The sequence below is a fragment of the Takifugu rubripes genome, chromosome 2, assembly GCF_901000725.2.
Source record: "Takifugu rubripes chromosome 2, fTakRub1.2, whole genome shotgun sequence".
Classification (NCBI taxonomy): Eukaryota; Metazoa; Chordata; class Actinopteri; order Tetraodontiformes; family Tetraodontidae; genus Takifugu; species Takifugu rubripes.
This window is the reverse complement of record NC_042286.1, coordinates 7,798,383-7,821,807: the sequence shown is the minus strand read 5'-3', so window position 1 is coordinate 7,821,807 and position 23,425 is coordinate 7,798,383. Positions and strand designations below refer to the sequence as shown.

Genomic DNA, 23,425 nt, shown 5'->3' with positions numbered 1-23,425 from the left:
TTTCAACAGTACTTCCCTGTGTATTTCAACAGTACTTCCCTGTATATTTCAACAGTACTTCCCTGTATATTTCAACAGTACTTCCCTGTATATTTCAACAGTACTTCCTGCAGTCAATATTTTTATATTTGTATCTGGAATTTATAACTAGGACACTTCAATTGACAGTGACGACAAATTTTTGGAAATAGCCAATCTGCAGAGCTTGATTAAACAGGTGTCTGCTTACCTTTTTATTAGGGATCCCTTGTCGTCAGTTGTCCTCCGAAGTGACCGTTGTTGAATTCCTTGCCTCAGATGACTTCTCTCTTCATCACGTCGGGGTCACCAAATTGTTGGATCGCGATACCTCCTGTATGTAGCTGCCGATCCGCGTGTTCGTTGAATGAAGACTTCGAGAAGTAAAGTACCAATTTCAAAATGTATTTGACAATAGAACCAATTCCAGACACAAATATTACAGAGCTCCGGGCCAGTTCATAACCCTAGCAACAACAAAGTTAATTGTCAGGGCACGAAGTCTGACCAGCTAACTATCCCTTGGCCCAGTCCTTTATAGTCACACACATGCAAATTCACAATGTCCATGCAATCCCCCGCTGAGATGTCCCCGTCCTCTTCCTCCAGTCCCTTTGGTGTTGGTAGAGTTCTTCTCTTCCATTGTTTTCCCAGGCCAGATCCCATTCTTCATGCAAATGTGATCATCATCAACCCCCCTGATGTCCTGTTTACAATGAGTGTTTGACACCCCCTGCCTGACTGGCTCCTGAGATAACAGTAGATCAAACAACAATCCTGCAAATGTCTCTGTTCTTAATTACATTTAGTCTACCTTGCCTAACTTCTAAGGGAAGACAGGAACATATGGTGAAACACATAACAACAAGATAAAGACAATTCTCAACACCAGTCAGTAAAGCAGTTGCGCGTTGGCTAATGTGTAGTTTAGCAAAAAACTGTGGATTAAATGTAATAAAAGACTACGTAGAGTATTTGTGTTCATGTAAGTACAGGTATGTGTTTGGCTGAAAAGCAAAGAAATCACAAAGGAAAAGGAAAAGAAAACCCGAATACAGGATATTACGAGCAGTCCGCCAACGCGCCTTCATGTGTGTGACGTCACTGGTGCTCACCGGACCGTGAGCTGTCATCCTGCACCTCCCGGTCCAGGACGGAGCCGCCGGCTGCACCTTTGCTGCATCCGCACAGCCGCATGAAGGCTTTCAACTCCCCGCAGTCGCCCTGAACGCACATTTGAACCTCTGGAGGATCCTTTAAATCGTAAGCGCCGATGCTCTTATATAACTCTTACACTTTTTTTTCAAACTTGTAACTGGATGATGACGGACTTTCTTGAATGAATGTTGTTGATGCTAATATCTGTGTATGCTAATTATTAGGGTTAGAATTAATTTAAAAAAAATAATAATGTTGGTCTGAGCCTGCACTGTGAGAAATGCGTTAAACTTAAGTGAGACATAAACACAGTAAAAAGGCAGTAAATATATCTTTTTGCAACACTGCCTTCACAAGAATAACTGTGTTCATAGGAAGTCGTGTTATAATAATCCCTAACCTTGACAATAGTTTAAACACTCTTTGGCACGGTTTCTTTAACTTGATTGGTATAAGCGTCGTGGCTGTGGCCACCTTTAGAGGCTTTTATGGACTTTATTTTGATTTCTCTCTCTTCTAATTCCTGTTCTGTGTTCCTTTACATTTGGTGGCCGGACAGGAAACAAAAGACAGGATGTGTGTGTGTGTGTGTGTGTGTGTGTGTGTGTGTGTGTGTGTGTGTGTGTGTGTGTGTGTGTGTGTGTGTGTGTCTTGGCCTACACGCAGCACCCCTCTGTTTTGCATTGCCTTGCAAATTATTGGTGAGGTTTATTTCCCAGATTTGAATCTGCCGGAGCGTCTCACTGTGTCCATCTGGATTAGGGTCAAACACTAAGAGGATTTAGTCAAAGTTACCTATGTGAAACTGCTTTGGGCTGTCATGGAGAGGCCTCAGTGATGGTTCTAGTGCGTGTAAGGCTGCCTTTTGACTTGATGTAAGAAACAAGAAAAGAGAGCCGGAGGATCCCGAAGGTCTCCAATGAGCAGAAGTCAGAGACCTGAAGAGCAGCACCAATATTTCTACCACATTTCCCAATCAAAGGCGGCACCCTTGTCATTTTGAACCTGCATTTCCTGCATTGAGGCACTTTAATTAAACTTGGATTGAAGGGAGGAATGTAGCTTTGTGATTATCTGGCATCTAAGGACAGTCTTTAGGATGCCCCCCCACCCCCCAGCGCCTCCCTGTGAAGGCTGAAGTTAACGCATTGTGAAGCTAATCTTATCCTGTGTCCTTCCACATTTTGTAAAGTCCTTGTTATGTCAGAAAGTCGACTCCAGTTATTTGTTCAATCTGCTGTGCGACAAGTTTGTTTTCTCTGGAACGACGATCTCGCCTCTGGTGTAAAGGCCTGTGTTGACAGCAGGGTAACGAGTGGACTTCTAAACACTGATTAAAAATGCAAATAAGGCATCGCAATAATCACAGATGCAGGCTTGTCTTCCCGTCTTATCGGAGTCATAACATTCAGTAGCAGACACACACATTCCCCAAACATTCTGGGGTTTTCTGTGCTGGTGCTTTTTTTTTTTTAAAACAAGCATGAGGTGATCTATGAAGAATGTCAGATCATAACTGGTTGCGTGTTTCCAGCTCTCCTGTTTGCTGAGTCGCTGTACCTGTTCAACGGTGAGTCCCAATTAAAGGATGCGTCAGCAGTTTCCAGGACCTGCACTATTCTCTCTGGTGTTTGACCTTAATCCTGAAAAGAGGATACCGAAGCGTCGCGTCAGCACTTTTCCCAGAAGATGCTCGGTTGTTTGTTTGATTCTGTCAGGCGTGCAGCACGGCTTTAACCTCCGACCCGATGTTATCGGAAGACGCTGTTGTCTGAATGTGCTCGTAGGATGTGTAACTAAAAATGTTCAAGGCCGTGCACTTAATTCAAAGAACCCTTGACCTTTTTTCTGAGGGGAGTTGGTTCCTTTCAGGTTTCCCTCTTTGGTTTCATAAATCATTTCAGATTCTGTTGTAGTGAAAACGTTGGAGGCGCTGAAAAAGAGCAGCGGCTTGTTGGGGGGGGGGGGGGGGGGGGGGCAGCTTTTATGCGTCTAAACAAGCAGCGCTGAGCCGAAAGCCTCCAGTTTACATGCAAAGGCGCAGCGTGTAATTTGGATTTCTATTTTCGGGCTGCGTGTTTTTTGTTTTTTCCTTCCCCTCTAACTTCATTGTGTCCGTCTTTCTGTCACTCTCTCACCCAGTTGTGTTGCCGTGCCGACCAGAAGTGAGTCATGGAGGATGGGAGGCCAGTGTGGGCGCCCCACCCCGCCGATGGGTTCCAGCTGGGCATGATCGTTGACATCGGAGCTGACGCGCTCACCATAGAGCCGCTGAACCAGAAGGGCAAGGTGGGTCACACACACACACAGGTACACACACACACACACAGGTGAACACGCCCCAGAGGTCCATTTCCAGATGGAGCTACACACACCTGTTCGCAGTCACGTATGAAACCATTTCAACTATTTTTAACGTTGCCACACAGTCCAAAGAGGCAGTTTAGAAAGGTGCTAAACGCCAATGTGGGAAATCCGAGCGCACGCCGGTATAAATAAGTAAAGAAGCGGCAGCAGCAGGCGTGCTGATAGTGTTGCCCGGAGGGTGAGCTGCTCATTAGGAGGTAAAGGCCACATGTTACACCTGAGCCGTCTCTTGTCCCCAGCAAGCCACTCGTGACACACGTGCGGTGCGCCGCGCTCAAGCGTGTGAAGCGTTCCCATCGCAGTTTCCCAGCTGAGATGAGAACACATGTTCACATGTGTTGCTAATCCTGTTAATGACAGCTCTGCTCTGTTCAGGTGTCCCAGGAAGTCTTCACTCTGGACACTTGGTTATATATGAAGGTGGTTCTTTGGGACTTAATAACAATCCTTGTTGTAACGTATTCTTTTATATATGTTTTTAAAGAGATATTTTAGAAAATAGTAATGCTAACTACATGCATAGCACCAGTACCCCCCCATCAGTGTTTCCTACAATTTGCACAAATACACTGATAGCATCTTTATTTCTTCTTTTAACTTACATGTGAACAATCAGAATGTCCAGGCTGTAGTTTCAGAGTAAAAAAAAAAACAGAATGAGCCAGAGTGAATCTCATGTTTTGATCTCTGGATGCCCCTCATCATTTATCCCAAGCATAAATGCCTCAAAATTCCATTCACTGAGAGAATAAAAGGCCCATTGAGGGTCATTTCTTTCACCGCGTTGCTCATTAGCGCTGCAGGCTCCGTGTTCGAACCTCATACCAGCTTCCACTTCTTCTCTGTAGGTTGCTTTGGTCCAACTTTTGCCACGTGTTGTTGTGGACAGGCACACAGAGCAGATTGTGTTTATGCTTACTGCCTGTTCATAAACCGAGAGTTGTGTTGATGAGGGGACTTCATGTTACCGTTACCAACCACTGGTGTGCTTTCATCATGTCACATGACTCACAACAGTGGCTGCTGCATGCACATACTCACTCAGGTGTTCAGATCTGGTTGCTCTACATCCAAATTATTCATCACTCTGCCATGTCTGCGGCCTTGTTTCTCTCACAGCCGGCTTGTTCCATTGAGTTTATTTCCATTAACTCAGACTCTTAAACAATAGAGCGAGAACATCGCCGGCTAATTTAGCCCGCGAACGCGTCTGCAGAACATCATTACTGGGATCTTTAAGTGCGATGAATGATTCATGTTTAATCTTGTCTGTTAATCTATTTATGATCTCTAATATACATTTTCGGAGGGGGGAGGGGGTTGGCGAACAATTGTTTTGTGGAGCAGTTTTCAGAGGAACCAGTAAACCTGGGCAATAATCTCAGGTTTGACTGGTTCGTTTGTTTTCCAGACCTTTCTCGCTCCCATGAGCCAAGTCTTCCCAGCTGAGGACGACGTCAACAAACACGTAGATGACAACTGTAAGTGAACGCACCGGTGGCTGTCTAAGTATTGAACAAAAATCCCGATAATGAGCTCATTTATCTGACCTCACTATCACCCTCAGGTTCCCTTATGTACTTGAATGAGGCTACGCTGCTCAACAACGTCAGAGTGCGATACAATAAAGACCACATCTACGTATGTGCTTCTCCTTCCTCTCATTTAGCCTTTTTTCCCTTTGGTAATCTGCAGTAACTGAGGTCTTATAGAGGAGTTAAACTCTTCAGGGAACCAACATTGCATTTGGATCTCTTATGGTGTTATCTGTCGCCATGGGCTAACGCTATACTGGTTCCTGTACGTTTCCTGCATCCCTTCTGTTGTGGTGCATCGTAAGCAGATAGAGTAACAGGTTGCAGGACAGACGGAGAGAGGGATCCTTACCCTTGCTTCCCAGTGGGGAAAAGCTGCAGGTGGTAAAGAGGGAAGGGTCAAACTGTCAGACTAGCAAACTCAATCTGACCCCAGTCACCCAATTAGGATATAAGGGACAGATGGTAGATGGGTGGGTGTGTCCCAGTCGGCTCATTTTCACCTGTTGGTTCTCATTATTTAATCATTTATTCAGTTGTTGACTTTCTCCATGTGAAGTGGATTATTTTCTGTTCCAGACTTATGTAGCCAATATCCTGATAGCTGTCAATCCGTACTACGATGTCCCTGGTTTGTATGGGCCTGATGCCATCAAGCAGTACCGGGGGAAGTCGCTGGGAACGCTTTCGCCTCATGTATATGCAATAGGTAAGAGCTTTACCTGCCACCGTACCCGTAGTGGGAAGCTTGAGTCACTCATTTAATATTAGGTAATAACACAATTATGCAGTAGAGCTAAAGGTCTTTTCTACATTCATTTGTTTTGCGTGTTTAGCTGACAAAGCCTATCGGGACATGAAGGTTCTGAAGATGAGCCAGTCCATCATCGTCTCGGGGGAATCCGGCGCCGGGAAAACGGAAAATACCAAGTTTGTGCTCAGGTTAGTGTGAGGTCATCTTTCCCAGACGGCAACACGCTGCAGGTCTGTCTCCCAGCAGAGGGACAACATTTGTGTTTGCTCTTCATCTTCTGTTGCTTCATCCTCACCGCTGCTTGGCTCTCACGCCTGTTGCACAGATATCTCACCACAACGTATGGGAGCGGTCAAGATATCGACGAGAGGATTGTTGAAGGTGAATTAACAACAGAGCAAAACTATCCCCGTGCTGTATGTGGGGGCAGTGGGGCAATGAATGGGCGTTTTCTGTCTTGAACCTCAGCTAACCCTCTTCTGGAGGCCTTCGGAAATGCAAAGACGGTCAGGAACAACAACAGCAGTCGCTTTGGGAAGTTTGTGGAAATACACTTCAATGAGAAGGTAACGCACGCTGAGAAATGGAACATTTCGCTCCGGGTAGTGCGTGCGTTGTTGACGGCGACTCCTGTCCTCAGAACGCAGTGGTGGGCGGGTTCGTCTCTCACTACCTGCTGGAGAAGTCCAGGATTTGCGTGCAGAGCAACGACGAGAGAAACTACCACATCTTCTACAGGCTGTGTGCCGGAGCGTCCGAGGAGCTGAAGCAGAAGCTGCACCTGGACTCTCCTGACAGCTTCAGGGTCAGTGTGTGGGAGACACAGCCGTACGTGCGACTGTTCTAAATATTAATAAGCCCGCCACTTCTGCCATCCAGGCGTCACATGAGCTTATTTTTAGTGTCGATGAGGAGTTCCCTCCGGAGAAGAGAAAGTCTTACACAGATAAATTCCTTCCTGTTTGGATGTGATTATAAAGTCAATCCAGGCGCGTGTAAAGGTGTTTTTCCCTACATGCCCTACAAAACAACACTTAACGGAACAGCAAGCAGCTCCAGTTGTTGCTGTGAATGTTTTTCACAGAGTCGTTATCGGGTCCCTGAAGTGACACCCACATCAACAGAGCCAATTACCCGACGCCATTCGCTGTTAGTCAGCTGTGAAGCAGCACTGGAATAGAGCAAAGCAGATCTTTCAGAGGCTGGAAATCAATAACGCGTCCCCCCTGCGAGAAATATTAGCGCAGCCTCTGATTGTCATTTGTCAAACGCATCGTTTTTCTCATCAGTGTTTCAATGAATTCCTCTCGTTCGCAGTACCTGAACAGAGGATGCACCAGGTTCTTCGCCAGTTTGGACTCCGATAAGCAGATCATGCAGAACCGGAAGAGTCCCGAGGTAACGTCACATCCCATTTCACTTGAATCGCCCCAGTGGATAATTGTTTCGGACAGCTGTGGTCCGGTCTCTGAGGCAACATCTGCACTCACCACTGGCCGCTAACAATATTTAATGCTTTAAGCAATAGAGAACGGACGGGTTTGGATGGATTGTATAGAATAATGTATCCGGATAGAGAACGTCAGCCTGTGCTCCAGCCTTTAGGGCAGGGAGCTCAGAGCCCAGTCCGCCGGGGACCACAGCCCAACCGGGTTTTCTACACTACCAGGTAGGCGACGTTCACCTGGGTCCAACTTGCCTTGATGAAAGCGGTTTTTGCCCGAGAGGGACAGAAAACCCGGCTGGATTGCAGCATTCGAGGACTGGGTTCTGACACCCCCTTATTAATATCATAAAACAATTAGCCGAGTAAGTGTGACGCGCTGCTCTCTCAGGGGCTAATTATGTGTTTCACTTCGCCTTTTCTCAGCTGGAATAATATTTTATGTTAATTAAAGCTTCGGGAAAATTGGGTGCTGGTAAATAAAGCTGATATCGTGGCATCCTTGTTAGAACAGTTATATTTAAATTTGCGAGATACAAGGGAGGCAGGAATTTAAATGCACGCATCCATTTATGTTTCCGAGCTCAGAGAGCGTTGGATTTACATTTATTTATTTTGAAATAGTCTCCTCGTTTTGGCAGGAGCAAAACTGAAATTTCCTCTTGAATTAAGGATTTCTCAGGGCAAATATGAGCTCAACTCTGTTGTCTTGCATGTTGTTCCTGTGGTTTGAATTCCTTTGGAAGCACTGATACTGTTGTCACTATATTGCAGATTATGAACATGCACTAACTTTATTGTTTTCCACCTGTCTGTCCATCCCTGTACCATAGGACAACAAGGTGATCCTTCCTTCCTCATCAGCTGTGTTCTTCCTGCTCTCTTTCTCACCCTGAAACCCTCAGGTGTTGCTTAGCTGCCTTTTCTCTAAAGCAAACAGGAAGCAAGAATGCACGTTTCTGCCTCCTTCTTGCATGCTCGTTGGTGTGTCGCCTTAGTGGGAAAAGACAATGTTTGCCGATTTATCGTTTTCACGGCACTCGGCTCCACAGTAGAATATTTTCATTGATATTTACGTGGATCTTTGCAGTCGGTGTTCTGTCCCCATGTTAGCTTACGTGTCTGTGTTGACGCTTGCATCATTTCACCAGCTGATAGGATGTGAATTATTTGGGTAAATGCTGGATTTTTGAAGATAAATCTTTAACATCTTTATTGTGTGCTTGGTTAGATGAAGGAGATCTGTTCAGCCTTTACATGAATTGCATGTTTGATTTACTCTTTAAATATTTTCTTTTATTTCCCGTTTAAATCTTGACTGATTCTGACTTGTTGGGCAGCATCTTAAGGTCGGCGCTCTGAAAGACCCTCTGCTGGACGACAAGGGCGACTTTAACAGGATGTGTGTGGCCATGAAGAGGATTGGTCTGGATGACACGGAGAAGCTGGACCTGTTCAGGGTGGTCGCGGGTGTTCTCCATCTGGGGAATGTCTGCTTCGAAGAAACGGGAAGCTCCTCAGGTAGGGCTCTTTTAGCTTAATAACTCCAGCTAATAGAGAAATCTGGGAGATTGTTCAGTTTGTACTTGACCTTTTGTGTCGTTCTGATAACCCTCGCGTTTTTAGTTGCTTTGAAAGTCTTTTATATAATCTTTTCTAAGCCAGTTCTGAATAAGCAGTGAAGCCACAGTGATATAAGACTGTAATTGTATGATAAATGCTTGCAGTGGGGCCACGTTTTTAAACTCTTCCATGCTTTAGGTGGTTGCATTCTGAAGAATCAGTCAAGTCAGACTCTGCAGTACTGTGCAGAGCTGCTGGGTTTGGACCAGGATGATCTGCGTGTGAGCCTCACAACGAGAGTCATGCTCACGACAGCAGGGGGCGCCAAAGGAACAGTTATCAAGTGAGAACAGCAGCACTCTGCCACGAAGTGTTCTGCATTTTTGTGTGTGTGTGCGTGTGTGTGTGTGTGTGTTGTTTTTTAACACATTTTTAACACACAGTAACACATTGTTCTGTGGAAAAGTTAAACCAACACAGAGACAAACATCAGGATTGAACTAACGCATCAGCGGGTGAATACTGGGGGGGTGTTTATCAAGCTGATTATATTCAGTCTAGACACTGAATATTTATGCAGCCTTATTGTCAAGTATTACACCGATGGAAATGTCAACTTTAGCGAATCATATGCAAGTGTATTCCTGCATGTTTTAATAAAATGTCTGCACTTTTTATGTACTTTGGTGATGATGTGGTGTTTGAGCGATAGAGCCGGGTCTGACAGATTAATATTGCAGGAGGGCCAGATGCTTGTCTGGCCTCAAAGTGTTTTCTCCACATAAATAATGCAACCTGTATCTGAAGAGGCAGAGGGAGTGTGGCGCAGTACAGTAAAGGCTCAGTGTCTGGCGAGCAGGTGCAGCGGGGGGAGGGGGGGGGGGGTGGAGCTGGCTTTGTCATTATGCCCCAGACAGATCCACCCTACCCCTGGGAGGTTAAGTAGAGAGGAGGGGTGTGTGGGGGATCACTGGGTCTCTAACTCATGTGCATATGATATCAGCTAGATGAATTTTAACACTTTACAGCATGACGTGTGTTTAAAACGATCAGGTCTTCTTCTATTCTTAGGAGGACAGCTTGAATATCAAAGAAGGGGTTGCTTAGTATCTGCCTGCAAAGGGCAGACCTTTTTGATTTCACATTCACCATCGTCCCTGTTGGGACAGCCTACTTGATCTCTGGGTCACGCTGTAGCTGCGCTTTGTGCATACAGATAATCCTTCCCGATAATTTAATGGTGAATTGTTTTCAAGCGCCACTGAAGTATTTATCAGAGGTTAAAGTTCAGCGTGTAGTTTTAATAAACCTCCGCTATAGAGGCCAGAGAGGAACATCCCTGTGGGCGACCACGCTGCATCCAGACAACAGCAGCCGCGGAAATGGGGCTGTTGACGAGAGAAACTGGCGAGATTGCAACAATCTACTTTAAGACAGTTTCTTACTGTCCCACTTTGCCTCCGTTTAGGGTGCCTCTCAAGGTGGAGCAAGCAAATAACGCCCGCGATGCTCTGGCCAAGGCCGTCTACAGCCGCCTGTTTGATCACGTGGTGAAACGAGTGAACCAATGCTTCCCCTTCAAGGAATCTTCCAACTTCATCGGAGTGTTGGACATCGCTGGGTTTGGTAATAAAACCCGATCATGTTTGGCCCGTAGCTCCCTCCCAATCAGATATACACGCCTGTTAAGTTTATGCTTGGGAACAAACTTCCCCTGCTGCCCTAATTAGCCGCGTTGCATATTGTTATTTATTTTCCTCCCATTTCAGAGTACTTTGAGCACAACAGCTTTGAACAGTTCTGCATCAACTACTGCAACGAGAAGCTGCAGCAGTTCTTCAACGAGCGCATCCTGAAGGAGGTGGGTGGGCAGCCTGGGGATTAAGGTGATTTGCTGTGGCTTTATTAATTATCCCAGGAAAACCCGCAGCGACACGTCACTCGCAACACAAACTTGCTGATGCTTTCACAAGCTGGGAGAAAACTGGCACGCAAGGCCTCCCTTTCTTCATTCCCTCTGCTTTTTTCAGGGTTTTTGCACTTAAATTGATCCTCGCAGACTGTCTCATTAGAATGATAATTTCTCCTGGGACATGACGAGGCTTATCTCTCTGTGATCTTATAACTTCATTCTTTTCCAAGTTCTCCATTTAAAGTGGAACTGCTCTGCTTCAGACATCCTAATCATCTTGAATTTTGTTCTTTCTGCATCTAGTTTTCATCGCGGTGGTTCTCTAGCCATGAAAATATGAAGGAATGGTTTCATAACGCTGCGTTAACATTAGCTTTTCCTATTTGTGCCTTATTTAGGAGCAAGAACTGTATCAAAAGGAAGGCCTGGGCGTGAACGAGGTGCATTACGTTGACAACCAGGACTGTATAGGTGAGCAAATGTCAGCTCCAGCCTTGAATGCATAAAGATATTCTAGAATACAAGTGTACGCTGTTCTGGTTGAGGAAGGGAGAAATTGATTATGTCTCCACCTGGAGCTAACGACCCATCTCACGCATGGAGACTGTCGCCAGTCAAACATGTCTGGATTCACTGTACGATGCAGGAGGTGCACTGACATCGACAAGCAAGGCCCCGGAACGACACTTTGGAACATCATTAGGCTGATGTGTTGCATGTGTTGCGTCTTCCCGACAGCGAGGCGGCTGCCTGTCGAACCCACACGCAGCCGCGCGCGCGCGCGACGGTTGTTTCAAGTGCAACAAGAGATCACCCACGTGGATTTCAATTTGGGCCCCATTTCCCGTGCTGCGAGCTCAACTTCAGAGCAACTGAAGGACACTGCAGGGTGACAATAACGCCGCCGTCTCATTATGAGGCGCGCCGTCGCTTCCGCGCATACCGCGGGAGCCGGGCTAACGAGCGGCGGAGGGGGCCGACGGGCCCACTCGATGCGGCGGGAAGATCGCGCTCGTTTCTGTCGTCTTTGTTTTCAAACGGATGCTCGTGTTAGTCGCATGAAGGAGCCAGCGTTCCCATTTGTATATCAAAGGCTGCGGCTGTTCAGGTGTGGGGTTAACTGACAGCCTCTGATAACATTTATGACTTGCAAATGACCACTCGGCATGTCGATTAATTCACCCATCAAGACGGATGATTTATGCACAAGTGCCTTTTTTATGCAGATCTTCTCCCTGAGGACCTCCTCTACTGGGTAGCATGTTGCAAACAAGGCATGAGATAAATAATACTGGAGCATACAGTAGTAAAAATGATCCAGAGGTTTGTGACATCATCGCGCCAGCTGTGGTCTCGTTTGCTTCCGGCTCCACGTACCTGCTTATTATTTCACATGGCATTTTCATAAATGTCCGGTTTAGAATTCAGGTTCTAATGAAGCGTCACTGCTGGTTCCAGATCTAGTGGAGGCAAAGATGGTGGGAGTCTTGGATATTTTGGATGAGGAGAACCGTCTCCCCCAGCCCAGCGACCAGCACTTCACTGTAGCTGTTCACAGCCAGCACAAAGACCACTTCAGGCTGACAGTGAGGCCTCGTCTTACTCTCCCTTCTTCGTTTTATTCTCACTTAATCCCTCTAGAAGTTATTTTATGAGGGAAACGGACTGGTAATTGCACTAGCGTTGACATCATTTGCTCAGGTTTGCTTGTTTTAAAAGCCTTTATTTAAGTGACACCCAGTCCCACCCCATCCTCTGTCCCTTGTCAGTGTCACTATTGTTCCCCGTGCTGCCTGTATCTGTGTGAGCATGAAATCCCTTTAGATCTCTAGCCTTGACATCAATTCAATCTTAAGATTAGAGGTTGCTGGTTGCCTCAGCTCTCAGCTGCAGGAAAAGTTATTACATAGATAAAGGCCGGTCCTCCGGTTGTCAAACCTTTTTACATTAGTGAAACAAAAATGACACAGATTATACAATGAACCCATTTGATGTGATTTTGTTTCCCAGCTGATAAAACATCTCGTTTTTAGATAGTAACATGCTTGAAACTGTTACATGTTGCCGCTAAGGTAAAGATTCGATCCATAATTCCCGTACGATTGCATATTTTCACATATATTCCACTTTTATCCCAAAGAATACTCTCGGCTCCACCGATTTGTTTCATTTTCCAGCTGGGGTGGATAAACAGCTCTGCTAGAAAGATCCTGACGATGGCATTTGTTTGTTTTGCTCCCCTTCTCCACACTCAGGTCCCCAGGAAGTCCAAGTTGGCCGTTCACAGAAATCTGAGGGACGATGAGGGTTTTATCATCAGGCATTTTGCTGGAGCCGTCTGCTACGAAACAGTAGATATTTGTTTATGAAGTGGAATCAAGTTCTTATTCACCTTTTGAGTTTTGATTTGAACGGCCGCGTGAAATCGCTGCTGCATAACCCTCTGTTCGTGTCTACAGACTCGGTTTGTGGAGAAGAATAACGACGCCCTCCACATGTCCTTGGAAAGCTTAGTGTGTGAATCCAAAGACAAATTTGTTCAAGAGCTGTTTGAGAACTCCAACAGCACAAAGGATTCCAAACAGAAGTCGGGCAAGCTTGGTTTCATCAGCGTTGGCAACAAGTTTAAGGTGACGGATGAAAGTTTCCTTCTCTTGTTCTGTCACCTTGACTTTGTGAATAAAAAGGGGCATTTTGGATTATAATTTCCTGCTGTGGCTCTGGTTATCTCCTTTAGACGGCCTTTATGTCAGACTGAAGCTTTGATTTGCTTTGACTTTGTCCTTTTAAGTCAAATGGCTCCATTTAAAATGTTTCTTCAGGCCATTTTTCTTCTTCTTCTTCTTCACACAGATGCAGCTGAACCTGCTGCTGGAAAAGCTCCGGAGTACAGTGAGTATTTAGCTGCGATTACGCCTCAGCGTCAGATGGGCAGGCGTCTACGCGTATGTGCTGCTCTGAGGTCAGTCCTTTGCACTCTCAGGGCTCAAGCTTCATCCGATGCGTTAAACCCAACCTGAAGATGGTCAGCCACCAGTTCGAAGGAGCTCTGATTCTGTCACAGCTGCAGTGCTCAGGTGGGACAAAAACGCTGCGTTTATGGTTTTTAAGCCACTAATTCTTCACATCGGTTCCCACGGAATGCCGTGTATTCTTGTATTAAATGGAAGCTGAAGTGTGCTCCTGGCAGGGATGAAGCAGAGGCGTGTGTGACGTGCTGCGTGTGTGTCTTTGCTCAGGCATGGTGTCGGTGTTGGACCTGATGCAGGGGGGCTTCCCCTCCAGAGCTCCCTTCCACGCGCTCTACAACATGTACAAACAGTACATGCCTGACAAGCTGACGCGCCTCAATCCCAGACTCTTCTGCAAGGTGCAGCAGCAGTGAATCCGCCAAGCTTCTTTCTTATTCTTACTTACTCTGCTCATGCTCCATCCCCTGTAGGCTCTGTTCAAAGCTCTGGGACTGAATGACAATGACTTCAAGTTTGGGTTGACCAGAGTGTTCTTCCGCCCCGGGAAGGTAAGGGTGGCACCGAGGTCAGGAAATCCCCGAAAGCTCCACACGCCAATGGTCCCGTGTCTCCTCGCAGTTCGCAGAGTTCGACCAGATCATGAAGTCTGACCCGGACCACCTCGCGGAGCTGCTGAAGAAGGTCAACACCTGGTTGGTGTGCAGCTGCTGGAAGAAGGTGCAGTGGTGCAGCCTGTCTGTCATCAAACGTAGGTGCAGCACACTGGAACCTTCATGGTTTTATCAGAAACCCTTTTTTTAATTTATCTTTTTAAAATCAGGCCTCACTCACCACAAATGTACCACTTACTGTGCACATTTGGAATGGAGCAACTTGCAAACAAGCTGCACTATTTTCTAATTTCTTTCATCACTGATTTAAGCCCCAGGCTCGTGACAGACTTTAAAAAGAGATGAACAACTATTTAAAATAAGTCACCACTCTGCAGCCTCTTCAGCGCACCGTCGTGATAAACAGCCTCTTCCATCAGGCGCCGGATGAGTGGAGGATTTAGCTGACATGAATCATATTCACATCACATCTACTCTCGTAATTTAAAACTACAGCCTCCAGCAGATCGCACCAGTATTTTAGAGCAGATGCCAAAGCCATTACGCTCTATGGGAACTTATTGGTTTTATCATATGCAGACGCGCGGGCTGGATTCTGCTGATTTGTTTTATGAGCAGCCGCGGTGATTCCATTACCCGCTGCCCCTGCGTGAACACACGTGCCTCTCAGGTGTCCAAAGGAACTCGATGCACCTACAGATTTCCTTCACAACTACTTAAACGTTGAAAATGGTTTTAGATGGCGTTATCGTGCAGTCATGGCTTTTCTCCTTTCTTTTTTAGTTCGGAACAAGATGAGCTACAGAGCTTTGGCCTGCATTAAGATTCAGAAGACGGTCCGCATGTGGCTGTGCAGACGGAAGCACAAGCCGCGGTGAGTGTCCCCTGTGTCTCCATCCTTTACTGGACAATGGGCCTTTTGGTTTTGGGGCTTTTCTGTGAATTGGAGACCTCAAATCAATGCGGAAGGTTATCTGTGGGAAAGTGATACATCACTGTTCTGTTTAGAGGAAAATATACAGCCCTGCTGCACCGGAGGGTGTTTTTAATGGCTCTGGGGAATGCAGCCATCCAGATGATTGTTTTCAGATAGCTTTTTAGGAACACGTTTGGATCGTGAGCGGCAGTGTGTATCTATGGCTGTGAGGGAAATCTTACATAGCAGCATGTACACGTACTGTCTGGTGCTAGCTGATATGTCATATACCTGTTTTTAATGCAAACAAAACAGAATGGGGTGTATTCCGTGTAGAATGAATAATAGTGATGATGATTAAGAGCAGCTGCTAATTGTTCAGTTTTTGGTAGGCTGTTGTGCCTTTTGCTCGTCTAAATCTATGTTAAAGTTGTTTCTGGTGCTTTACAGCATCGATGGCATGGTAAAGGTCAAAAACCTGAAGAAGCACATGGAGCAGTTCAACGAGGTGGTGAACGGGCTGAAGGAGGGCAAGCCGGAGATGGCCAGACAGGTTCAGGAGCTGGCCACCGCTATTGACACCCTGTTAGCAAAGATAAAGGTGAGCCATCGATCAGACCGCGAGCAGCTCCGTCCTTCTTCACCTCTTTTATAAACAGAGGATGTCAGCACGGTGAATAACTTTTTTTTTTTACCTTTTCTCAGAATCAAATGCATCGACTCAGTTTTAAAACACAGACACATTCAGAGAAAAAAGGGATCGATAAGAATTTAGCAGTTTGCTCCATTATATCAGCTATTTTGCTGTCGTCTCTGTCCAACCAACAGGTACCTGTACCTGAGGCACCTGTGACTCATGAGCCCTCTCACCCAGTCCACCTCCCACGTCGCCCATGGATCCCTGTTAGCGTATTAGCATATTAGCATCTCTAGTGTCGGCTGTTATGGCAGTAGCGCTCCCAACTGCTCAATTGCGATGGTGTGTCGGGGTGAATAATGCATGAGCTGCATCAGTTGCCATCTAGGCCTCAGTACCTCGGGGACAGGACCTTGTCATTATTCCACCCGGCTCAACTGTTAGGGAGCCCACTAATGAATCGTTCCATCGCGGTGACCTCTCATCTGCCTGCTGATTGTCTAACAAGCATGGTGGGGAATCGGCCTCAGAGTGTCAGTCAGCACCGCCACATGGGAAAGCTGATGCAGAAGACGCCGAGTCACGGTGAAAGACCCACTAGCAAGGTGTTGGAAAAGAGAAGCAATAAAATGAAGATCCCTATCCCGCCATTTTTTAGCCACTGAAATCTTACACAAAGGATGCAGTAGGTATGGAAAGTATTAGACTTCCATGTTTATGGTGAAGTCTCAGGTCACAATCACTGGGGGTCCTGGGAGTCTTCCACTCTGCCATAAAGCCCAGTTTTTTGGTTGTCGGACTGAAACCTTCTCCACCCCACACAGGATCAGACATCCAGCTGTAGGAAGAACCCTGGAAGAGTCCTACATGTCTTTCGTATGGGAATGATGGAGCCCGCCGTGCTCTTAGAAACAATAAATAAAGCAGATCTTTTTTCTAGGCTGGTCCAGATCTGTCTACATCTCCCTCCCTGAGCTCTCCAGGCAGTTCTATTGACTCTTATTTTTCCTCTGATCTGCACTATCAACCCTATTTAGACAGCTGTAAGCCTTAAAATCCGGCTCTAATAGAAACAATAGTGAGTCTGTTTAGAGATTCAGTGTATTCCCTGATTTTCTAACATCATCTCTTCTTCCTCTTGACTCACTCCAGGCCACACTGACCATCACCTGGAAAGAGATCGACACAGAGTACCAGGGGCTGGTGAAGCGCTCGGAGCAGCTCCTCACCTCCATGCAGAAGAAAAAGCAAGAGGAGGAAGAGCGAGAGAGGCTGAAAAAAATTGAGGGGGAGATGGAGAAAGAGAGGAAGAGGAGGGAGGCCGAAGAGCAGCGACGCAAGCAAGAGGAAGATGACAGAAGAGTGTAAGCTAAGGACACGGAGGGGACAGCGGAGGGGGGAGTGAATGTAATGGTGTAACAGTGAGCCTTTTTCCTCTCTCCACAATTTAGTAAAGCGGAGATGGAGATGAAGAGGAAGCAGGAGGAGGAAGATCGGAAAAAGAGAGCGGAGGAGGAGAAAGCGATGCAGGTCGGATGTTACTTATCATCCCTCAAATTGTCGCACGGGCCGGACTCCCTCCCGTCATCAGTGCGATGGCGAGCGAGTGGTGAACTATGTGGTGCCTGATTTATTTCATTAGTAATCACAATCACGTCTGAATAATTGGGAATTCTTTTTTCCCTCTTTGGCCAAGAAAATACGAGGACTCTTCAGTTGCATCGATTTAAAAGTTTCTCCTCGGCCCAAAGGGAAGCTTTTTCTCATATTCCTCATATTCACCTTATCAATATCTGATATCTTTCATCTATGTTAACCCACAGCTGTCGTACAGTTTGCACATCGACCTTCCTCTGTCCTCCACGGACGCCACCGCGGTCTTTGTTGTCCCCGGATCCATTTGTCATTCCGGTATCTGGGCAGTTTGCTCTAAGCTGCCATAATGTGCATGACTCCAGAGATACCCTGCAAAATCTGCCTCTGCGGCGTGCGTGGATCCCATCTGCAACGGGGAACATTTGGGACCCAGACGTACCCCGTTCTGACTGCTTTCTAACACGTCCACTCCCGCGATTCACCAGACCCTCATCAGTTTGTTTTATGGCTGCAGCACATCCAGTAATCATCTCTCTCACAGTCGTGTAATGAATGTACTTCAGATGTGAGCGATCGGTCTCATGAGATGTTCGGGGGGGGTGGGGGGGCGGCTACCGTTATTCTGAGAGAACGGTGACTTCTGTTTCAGCATTTAGATGAGCTGTTCTGGAATATAATGCTATATAATGACGCCACTTATCCGCTGCAGTAAAGAGCCAACACTATGAATAATATATATTCCTAACTGGGGAGGCGTCGGTATATAAACCTCCTCCATTCTGGACATTATTTGGGCCGTTCTAGATCATTTCACATGTGTGCTGCCACTGTCTGAAACTGCATATAAATGAAAAGGCTGGAAGCTGCTGACTGCTCTTGACCCGCGCTGTGTCGGATCCCTTGTTTTGTCTAGACAAATGCCCAACAGAGCTTTATTAGCAGCATAAAACCTGGATAAAAATGTCTTAATCGGGATTGGGAAAGCAGCAGGGCTGCAGAGTTCTCTGAGGATCAGGCAGGAAGCCGGAAAGGAGGTTTATGTGGAGTTTAAGAGCAGAAATGTTGTTTTTGTTTCCCAGGCGGAGCTGGAGGTTCAGCTGGCTCTGGAGCGGGAAGAGCAGGCCCAGCGGGCCACCATGCTGGAGCAGGAGAGGAGGGACAGGGAGTTAGCCATGAGGATCGCTCAGAGTGAGGCGGAGCTCATCAGCGAGGAGGGGCAGACGGACGCCAGCCTGCGCAGGTGGGCGGCGCCAGCATCAGAACACCTCCGGGTCACACAACGTTGTCGCTCTGACGTCAGCTTGACTGTGTAACCGCCTGTTTCCTTCTTGCTGTCTTTTGCCGTAGCGCTGAGTCTTTTTCAGAGCTTCCTATCTCGTCATCCTCAGCCAGAGCCATGTAAGATCCCAGCTCAGCCTAACCGTTGTCCCGAGCACGCCGAACACGAGCAGCACCTTAGTCCTGAACACATCCGCTCATTAAAATTGATAAAGCAGTCATAATAATGCAGCGATTCAATGACCCGGCGGGCGTTATCTGCACCGTCTGCGTGGATTTATGTGTACTTAGTGCTTAGAGAACAGTCATAATTTAGAGTCTTAATTACTAACATTCATTAGCTGTGTAGAATTATAGGGTGCCTTCAGGTCCATACAATCCTCATCTATAGTTTATAATCAAATGCTGTTGATGGTTAATTCATGAAATTCACTTGGATTTATTTCGCTGGGGTAACATTGAATTTTTAAGGTTCCCCTCCAATGGAGACAAATTCCTGTAGCTCGTCCCCGTCCATTCGGTCCTGTCCTGTAGTTTTGGTCTAATCCTTTTAATAACAACATCACCAACCAAAGGCGAGGTGAATATGTAACACTAATTATTACTTATGGACTGATTGATGCCTAAATGCCTTCTAAAACTGGACTCCTCACCAAAAGGTGAGGTCTCGAGATCTAGCGCATTATCTCGCTGGCATCACCTGAACGCCACCTGAACGCCACCACAAGCAGCTCTGCTGCCAAGAAGCCTCCGAGCCTCACGTGTGTTTCACGGCCACGAGCGCGTGCAGCCAGCAGCAGCATTCACACACCCCTCTCGCTGAAGCTTCTCTTTCCCGCTCACCTCCTGCCACATCATCGGCACACGCTTGATCCAGAATAATCCTGAATCCGCTTCATCGTTCCAGTCCATAGGAATTATAAATGCTCATTGTAATCTGGCTAACCGTTGAAGGATCAGTAATCCTGCACCCTGAGACATTAGCAGCTACACGGACTGTAAATAGAGGAGCTAAATCCTTTTGTATTATTGAATTAGCAGACTCAGCTCAGCAGGGGAGCTGGACACCTGGCTGGCCAACAAAGTTTGGCAGCGGATTCCTGCTGCCTCATTTTTCCATTTTTCCGTGTGACTTTGCCTGATGTCATAATTCTGGGGGTAAAGGGCATTTTACAATTAAAAGATCATGGTGTGAGACCACAATCAGCTCCCCGCTGAGCTCCTTTAATGTTCATTTAATCGGACGACTCGAGCAGAAGGACAGACAGACAACATGATGCAGTCGAAGCATAATTATACCTGGTTTTTCCTCTTCATGCTCGTGGCTTCTGCCTGGAAATGGACCTCCTCCTCTCAGCCAGATCCAGGAAGGTGACATAACAGATTTGTTTTAGCTGGGGGGGGGGTTCTCGGCGCTGTAACTCCGACGAACTCCCGTGTGCATTAAGAAACGACCTCCCACCAGAGTGTCCGAACAGGATCAGATTTATAGTCGGAGGAAGGCGGAAGCCCTCAATCCACTCACTCGTCTTTGTCTGCTCCTCGCCACAGGGGTTCTCAGGTGCAGGCAACCAAAGCCGCCGCCGGTGTGAAAAAGCACGACCTCAGCAAGTGGAAATACGCTGAGCTGCGCGATGTCATCAACACTTCCTGCGGTGAGAAATTCCCAACACGCCCACATTCAGCATGACTCCACCTTAATCAAAGAAATGGCCTGTGTGTGTGTCTGTGTGTGTTTGTGCGCTGCTCTTCTGCCACATTATTTGGGACAACTGATAACGGCTTTCTGCGGCGTGCAAATTTCGGCCCCCACCTTCTCGTCTGTGTGCGTAATCTGAGGATGCAGCTGCATGAAGAGCGTGCCCAGAAAGTCAAAAGACCAATCTGGACGCTGCAACAGCTGTTAGCTGCTCATCAGCAGGCAGTTAAATGTCGGAGAGGGGAAATTATCGCCATTACGGACAATGACAGGCCCCTGCCCTTCCTGGCCGTTCCACGCCAGTCATCTCACAAAAAGCACCGCCAACATGGCGGCGTGCTCGTGGCCCTTTGATAGCTGTGAAGGCGATCTGGTCAGCGAGGGTCCCGTTGTGATTCCAGGAACATCTGGCTCATTTGTTTTGGTGGGACTGGGGTTGATTAAAGTGGAAAACAGTGCAAGCGCCAGAACCCACAACAAAGCTGCTGCAGGGTTCGCTTGAACGCAGCACCGCTACCGCTAAAACGCTCAGTGACGTATTTGATGCAGTCGCTGATGTTTGGAGATGTGATCATTTGTGTCCTCACAGACATCGAGCTGCTGGCGGCCTGCCGAGAGGAGTTCCACCGGCGCCTCAAGGTCTACCACGCGTGGAAGTCCAAGAACAGGAAGCGTAACGATGACGGAAGCGATCAGAGGGCTCCGAAATCGGTCACCGATTATGGTTGGTCTTATATTTGATGTCCTGCGCGTGTTTCCTGCTCCACTGACGTGACCTACCTGCACACAGATCAGCTACTTGGGCGCGGATGAACCGCAGCCTCCCTCCTGTCTGGTTCTGCCAGAAATATTTGTTCTAATTAGGAAATAACTGGGAGCCATGCCCTGTCAGGTTTGCTAGCTGCTAGCGTGACAGCCTCGCCACTTTGCTAAGTTAATGCAGGGCGCAACCAAGCATGGTCACCGGCACCAACACATGCACGCCCACGTGCAAATGTTATTTAGCCGCCCGAGAGCTCAGCGGTGCTCTGCATTTCCTTTCTTTTTCCATCTCATCAACAAATATTAAATTTGACGGGGAACGGGGACATTAGATCCGCCGGTGCCTAGTGCTCCCGCTATATTTACTCCCCTCTCTCCTTTGATGTGATGGCTCCTGAAAGCCTCTCCGCGTGATGTTTGGATCCTGTTCTGGGTTCTTCCTGTTCTTAGCCTGGTGCAGCAAAGGTCTCAAAAAGGCCATTTTTAAAGAGGCTTAAAGCTGTTTTCATCCTGTCACCGCTGTTCTTTGATGGTGTATGTACGGAAGGCTTTGAAGTGAAACAACACTATTTCCATTTCGTCGCTGCAGCTGAGCAGAACCCAGCTCCCCCAACCACGGGGCAGCATCAGGAAGTGACAATGAACCGCCAGCAGCGCTATTTCCGCATTCCCTTCATCAGGCCCGCGGACCAGTACAAAGACCCCCACAATAAGAAGAAGGGCTGGTGGTACGCCCACTTCGACGGACCCTGGATAGCCAGACAGATGGAGCTTCACCCGGACAAGCAACCCATCGTGCTGGTCGCAGGTGACTCGGCAGTCCACCCATGGAGAGCAAGAACAGAATCCCCACGTATTTACTCATTTGTCACTTCCTCAGGCAAAGACGACATGGAGATGTGCGAGCTGAGTCTGGAGGAGACGGGTCTGACCAGGAAGAGGGGCGCCGAAATCCTCCCCAGGCAGTTTGAAGAGATCTGGGAGCGCTGTGACGGCATGCAGTACCTAAAGAAAGCCATCGAGAACAAGCAGGCCCGGCCCACGTACGCCACCGCCATGCTCCAGAGCCTCCTCAAGTGAAACCAGCGCGGCGGTCAGATATGAGCACAGACTTTGCCCGGCACCCAAATCGTGACGCTGATGCAGCACGGTGTCACCTGAATCCCCTCTCTCGCTCGCTCTCTCTCTCTTAGATACCTGCATTTTATACTTTTTTGCCGTGTAACTCGTGTTGAATCAGCCTGTGTTTGAATGTGAAACACCACAGCGGTGCCTTAACTCCCCATAGAGGCCTCATATTCCTGGGTTACGCTGAGAAAAGCCTTAACAGGAACGTAGCCTTAATGCTAACCTCAATGCTATGCAATAAGCTAGAATGTTACACTGTACGTAGGAACACTTGAGATAGCTTTTGGTCTATGCAGATAATTCAAAATGTTTGAATTAATGATGGGGATTTGTCATCGGCCCAGCCGTGACATCAGTACTGGAGATCGAGGAATTAGCATTTCACTGTCATAGCTTAAGTTTTTCCTCATTTTGTGCGGCGTATGCATGCTGGATTAGTATTGTTTAGCAATCAGCCAGGTGACAACAACATAGAGGTTTTCATGTTTGCTTGGTTTCTCTCAATTGGATTTGCCTCAACGGTGTAATCTGCGTGTGACGTGCTGGTGCGTGTGAGATAGTTTTAAGCTGATTATTCGCCTCCATCGTCGATCTTTAAACTTTTTCCTCGTCGGAAAAAGTCATGCGGTACCTTAATTTTGAGTTGAGTTGCATTTCTGGAGGACAAACGGCGACACAGTCGCTGTATCAAGACCCCACTTAATTCACGCAACCCGCGATGCTCCGTGATGCCCTAACAGCAGCTAACAGGATTAGCGCAGCTTACTGTGACATCCAGGCTGCCGTACCACTGAGGTCATCCCTGAGCCGAGGCTCCTACCCATTAAGTAATCAGCTTGATTAAAATAGAATTAAGGCCCACTGGTGTAGATATTTGCTTCAACGTTAATTAACGGCAGCGCATGTTTTGCTTCCACTTTGAATGTGTTTTGTACTTTGCTTCCTGTCGCATCTCCTTTGTGTTGTTTTTTTTAGCTAAAACATTAATAAACACCAGGTAGGACCCAGACTACTGCTTGTCTGCCCATTCTTCCAATAAAGTGTTTGACAAATCCCTTTTATTGGAAAAGAACAT

At 47.1% G+C, this 23,425-nt stretch overlaps 1 protein-coding gene across 5 annotated transcripts; it reads left to right on the top strand.

Moving 5' to 3' along the window:
• The first annotated feature begins 1,048 nt into the window (after nt 1-1,048).
• On the top strand, nt 1,049-23,359 carry myo6b (myosin VIb). Of its 5 annotated transcripts, none has more exons than XM_029832664.1 (33): nt 1,059-1,281; nt 3,319-3,465; nt 4,955-5,024; nt 5,111-5,184; nt 5,658-5,787; nt 5,915-6,020; nt 6,158-6,213; nt 6,301-6,398; nt 6,473-6,637; nt 7,150-7,230; nt 8,617-8,797; nt 9,038-9,182; nt 10,308-10,465; nt 10,609-10,700; nt 11,150-11,222; nt 12,210-12,337; nt 13,007-13,102; nt 13,211-13,381; nt 13,605-13,643; nt 13,735-13,828; nt 13,991-14,121; nt 14,194-14,271; nt 14,342-14,471; nt 15,118-15,208; nt 15,701-15,851; nt 17,040-17,251; nt 17,339-17,417; nt 18,563-18,723; nt 18,831-18,881; nt 20,313-20,416; nt 21,050-21,184; nt 21,812-22,030; nt 22,103-23,359. In XM_029832664.1, exons 2-33 carry the CDS (start codon nt 3,349-3,351, stop codon nt 22,300-22,302), a joined length of 3,816 nt encoding a protein of 1,271 aa, XP_029688524.1. In that variant the 5' UTR covers nt 1,059-1,281; nt 3,319-3,348; the 3' UTR covers nt 22,303-23,359. The 5 variants fall into 5 exon arrangements, with proteins under 5 accessions (XP_029688522.1, XP_029688523.1, XP_029688524.1 ...); XM_029832659.1 differs by lacking the exon at nt 18,831-18,881 and adding an exon at nt 8,110-8,118 and having other exon boundaries at nt 1,065-1,281; XM_029832660.1 differs by lacking the exon at nt 18,831-18,881 and having other exon boundaries at nt 1,066-1,281.
• The last annotated feature ends 66 nt before the right edge of the window (nt 23,360-23,425 follow it).